The sequence below is a fragment of the Pteropus vampyrus genome, unplaced genomic scaffold (genome assembly GCF_000151845.1).
Source record: "Pteropus vampyrus isolate Shadow unplaced genomic scaffold, Pvam_2.0 Scaffold395, whole genome shotgun sequence".
Lineage (NCBI taxonomy): Eukaryota > Metazoa > Chordata > Mammalia > Chiroptera > Pteropodidae > Pteropus > Pteropus vampyrus.
In genome coordinates this window covers 223,825-227,864 of record NW_011889176.1, presented here as the reverse complement: position 1 = coordinate 227,864, position 4,040 = coordinate 223,825, and the positions used below count along the sequence as shown (strand labels likewise).

At 58.6% G+C, this 4,040-nt stretch overlaps 1 protein-coding gene across 1 annotated transcript in view; it reads right to left on the bottom strand.

Moving 5' to 3' along the window:
- Positions 1 to 4,040, bottom strand: part of LOC105305786 (E3 ubiquitin-protein ligase HERC2) — a 127,551-nt gene that overhangs the window by 41,103 nt on the left and 82,408 nt on the right. The window contains 5 exon segments of the mRNA XM_023523591.1: positions 782 to 926; positions 1,555 to 1,726; positions 1,800 to 1,881; positions 2,061 to 2,238; positions 2,510 to 2,600. Coding sequence (XP_023379359.1) covers positions 782 to 926; positions 1,555 to 1,726; positions 1,800 to 1,881; positions 2,061 to 2,238; positions 2,510 to 2,600 — 668 coding nt within the window.

Below are 4,040 nucleotides of genomic sequence, written 5' to 3'. Positions count from 1 at the left end.
CCTCGGCCGGCCATGGCCCGGAGCCTGTCGTGGCAGCTCAGGGTACAGAGCAGGAGGCCACCCGGACAGATGGCCCTCCATCGCAGGGTGCACCTGCTTGGGCGGGAATAGTCCAGACGCACCAGACCACCCCGAAGGCACGTCTTTGAGATGTGGGGGGAGAATGTGCAGCCTCCACACAGATGGTGGCCTCCCCTGGGAAACAATATTTTTCTCATCCATGTAGCAAAAATGACACTGAACAAAACGACATGATTCGAGGACCTGCTGTATGTACAGGGTTTGGTACTGTCCACACTGGGAGTCCCAGAACGCGTTCCCCATGGGTAGGGAAATGACTGTCGTTCACGCCACGGCTTTAAAGAATCAGGAGGCATCACCCACTTTTACCTCATCCTGAGTGAATGACAGTGCGCCACCCGGCTGCCGGCGGTGCGTCCCAATGCTAATACCGCGGCCCGTCACCGCAGAAGAACGGGCCACCCTGGACAGGCCCGGCTTCATCTCTGAGCCGAAGCGCGCGGACCTCCCCACGAGCCACCTGTTTCTGGAGCGACAGCGCTCGCCCTTGGCAGTGGGAGCGCCTCCGACGGCAACGCTCCCTTCCTGTGGTGAGGGCCTCGGAGTCGGAAAGCCCACTTCCTGCGCCCGTCAGTCAGCGACGCCCACCCAGGCTGACAATGGGGTCCCGCTGACAACAGCCCACTGCTTGCTTCTTCACACGCACCTCACCACGAGGGACACTTCCAACGGGACCAGCCTTGTCGCCAGCCCGGCTTACCTGCCCTGCGTCCGTGACGGCCAGGCAGTGCAGGGCCCCGACGGCCACGTGCACGATCTTCTTCCCACGCAGCCCCTCCACCACCTGAGGCTTCCGCACGTGCACGTCGGAGCCGTGGCCCAGCCGGAAGTAGTCGCCCTTGCCCCTGTGGGAGGCCAGAGCACAGAGCAGTGTGTGGGGACAGGCCGGCAGCGCTCCACAGGGGACGCCCACTGCTTGCAGCCCCAGAGCTGGCTCGGTGGCAATGTCACGCACTGCCCGAGATCTTTAGATCCATCGTAACAAAGGCACCACTAACTATGCACGACCCTGGACGTGTGCTTTCCGACGCGTAGGTATTGATGTAGTTTTCCCATAAAGAGATTAAAACGTGATCAACGACCTCCAGTCCCTCTGAAACTCCAGGCTCGTCAACTCTCAAGCTGCCTCTGGGCCACGGGACCCGGCTAAGGCCCACCACACTGTCCAGTGCCAGCTGGGTGCCCCGCCCCCTTTCGATTTAACGAAATGAGCTTTCTCAAGAAACACACGTCAACTTTTTCAAGATCGAGGAAATCAGAAGAAACCCTCCTGATGAACCTCACGTCAACAGGAATGGCAGGCCGGGCCACCACGGCTCCAGCGCCTTCTTCAAACCACCCAGTCACGTGGGCTAGTTCTTGTCACACTTTCACCAACCCCAACTCAAAGGAGCAGGAGGCCCGCGACGCCGGGGCAGGAGGACGAAGGCTCTGGCGCGGCCCCGGGGCCCCGCGTGGCCGGGGTCCACGTACCACGTCCACACCACGCCCGACTTCGTGAGGGCCAAGGAGAACTGGGCGCCGCACTCGATCTGGCACACGCCCTGTCCGTTCAGTCTCTCAATGTTCTGGGGAACGTTGCAGCCTTCACTTCCTCCGCGGCCCAATTTTCCGAAGTCGCCGTCGCCCCAGGAAAACACCAGACCTAGGGTTAGGAAAGCGCTTGAGGCGGCGGTGTCTGCACGCGGCCCCCCCGGACGCCGCCGGGCGCAGCTCACCTTCGTCAGTCAGAGCCAGCGTCTGGGCATCTCTGCTCCCACAGGCCACCTGCACCACTCTGTGCCCAACGAGGACTTTCACCTACTCAACCACAAAGGTAAAACAGAATCAAGCGCGGGCACCGGGGAGGGCAGGAGGGTCTTTTCCAGGCTAAAAGGTGACAACGCGTACGGCCGTGAGCTTTCCCACGCCAAGGCCCAGCCTCCCGTGACCCAACGGGCGGTGAGTTGTCTACAAGCGACCCAAGCGTGCATAATCACCATTTTGGGCTTCAGCTGTGTCGTGTTGTCCCCGTGTCCCAGCCGGCCGTACTCGCCGAGGCCCCAGGTGTAGAGCTCCCCGCTGGACGTGAGGGCTGCGCTGTGCGAGCTCCCACAGGCGATGTCCCGGATGCGCCTGCTCTTCAGGGCCTCTATGAGCCGCGGTTTGTCACAGTTCCTGGAGCAGGTGAAGTGACATTCCCTATAACCAACACGGCCTTCCCCACAGAAGGAGAGAAAGGACATCCACACTGACCCACGCGGCAGATCAACTCAACTGTCACGCCTTAGAACAGAACGCGTGAGGGCTCAGCCACACAGACTGTCCAGCTGGACTTTTAGTCCCGTTTTCATAAACAACCTATTCACTCCTCTGCAAAATAACTATCGAAGGCAGTCACTGTGGCTGTCAGGAGCAGCTTAGGAGCGAGAAACAGAGGGGCACTCACATCCTGCTGAAGTGTCCGAGTTTGCCGTCGTCGCCTTCGCCCCAGGAGAACACCTTCCCGTCGGCGGTCAGAGCTGTGGCGTGCCGGCCGCCTGCAACGTTCACACAGAGGTGGGGCCCGGCCCGGGGCACGGAAGGCCACGGCGCAACTGCCTGCCCGCCCGGCACGAGCATGTGCTCAGTCGACACGTGTGAAAAAGAGCGACTTTCCAGGGCGATGAATACATAAAACAAGTGAATGTTTATTAAACTACGAAGTTTAAATCCCAGCAAGAATTTTACTAGGAAAGAAGAGGCGCGATGCTGCTGTCTAGCGATGGCTTTCCTGTGATGCGAGACATACAACGAACCCAAATTCAGATGGAAAAGTCAAAGCGAGTGCATCTGTGATAGAGCAGATCGTTCAATGCAGCGGCGGTCGAGCTTTTGAGATGCACCCCAGCAGCAGAACTGTTTATGAAAAGTGGGGCGCCACGTGCCTTTGCTGGTGTTTCCTGTCACCTCCGTCCCTGTCAACTCCTGGGCTCCCGGCCCCACCCACCCCCAACAGAGATGCGACCCAAATGAGGCTTCTGGAAAAGAGGCCTGGGGGACCGCGGCGGCTGGGGGACGCCCGTGTAGCCTCGCATCGAGCGGGGGTGAGTGTGGAGGCACCACGCTGGCCCTGGAGACAAGCTAATTTCTACCTTGTGTAGGACGCTGGCGTTTGGGTTTCCTGTCACATGGTGCCGACCCTCGCCCTCTTCGGCTCCATTCCTCAGAGGCCCAGTGTGGGGCTTTGAAATAACACTCACAACAAATTTGCTAAATTGAAGATTGCTAAATTGAAGATTTTTTTTTAATGGACCTTTCTTATCGCTGGGGTTCACAGACACTTTGGAAATCTAAGGAAAGTTATAGGCCCTTTCCCAGAAAAATAACGTCTTCGAGCACAGAATGTGATGACCTCAAAGACTATGAACCCGAGACCAGGCTCCCAGACTGGAGACCCCTCCTCAGAGGGGAACGCCCCCACCTGGATGGCCAACAGCTCACGTCCAGAGGCCTCGTGTGGCAACAATAACTAATTCTAGACCACCTGGACACCGACGCCTCCGGGTCTATCCCTAATAACCGCGTGGGATTGCAGAGGAGCACGAGGCACCTTAGAAGAAACTGTTTAAGGGCCCCAGTTACTGGCAGAGCACAAGCCGCAGGCCAACCCGCTTCTGCGTGCCAACGCCAGCCCGGTACCTGAGTGAACGGCCACCTTCTTGACCACGTAACTGCTGAGCGCCGTGACCTGCCGAGGGACGGGCACAGTCCCACTGGAAACACCCAGCCCCAGCCGGCCGTTTGTGGCTTCTCCGCAGGCGTACACCTTCCCCTCCACGGTCACTGCAGGGACAAGGGAGAGCGGCACTCAGTTTTCACAGCGTAACTACCACGTTTTTAGTGCAAAGCATGACTTTTAAAGATTTTAATATTAGCATAATCAAACCTGCGAACAAGCTTTTGGAACCACCGGCCACCTGTACTGCATTCAAAGCAGA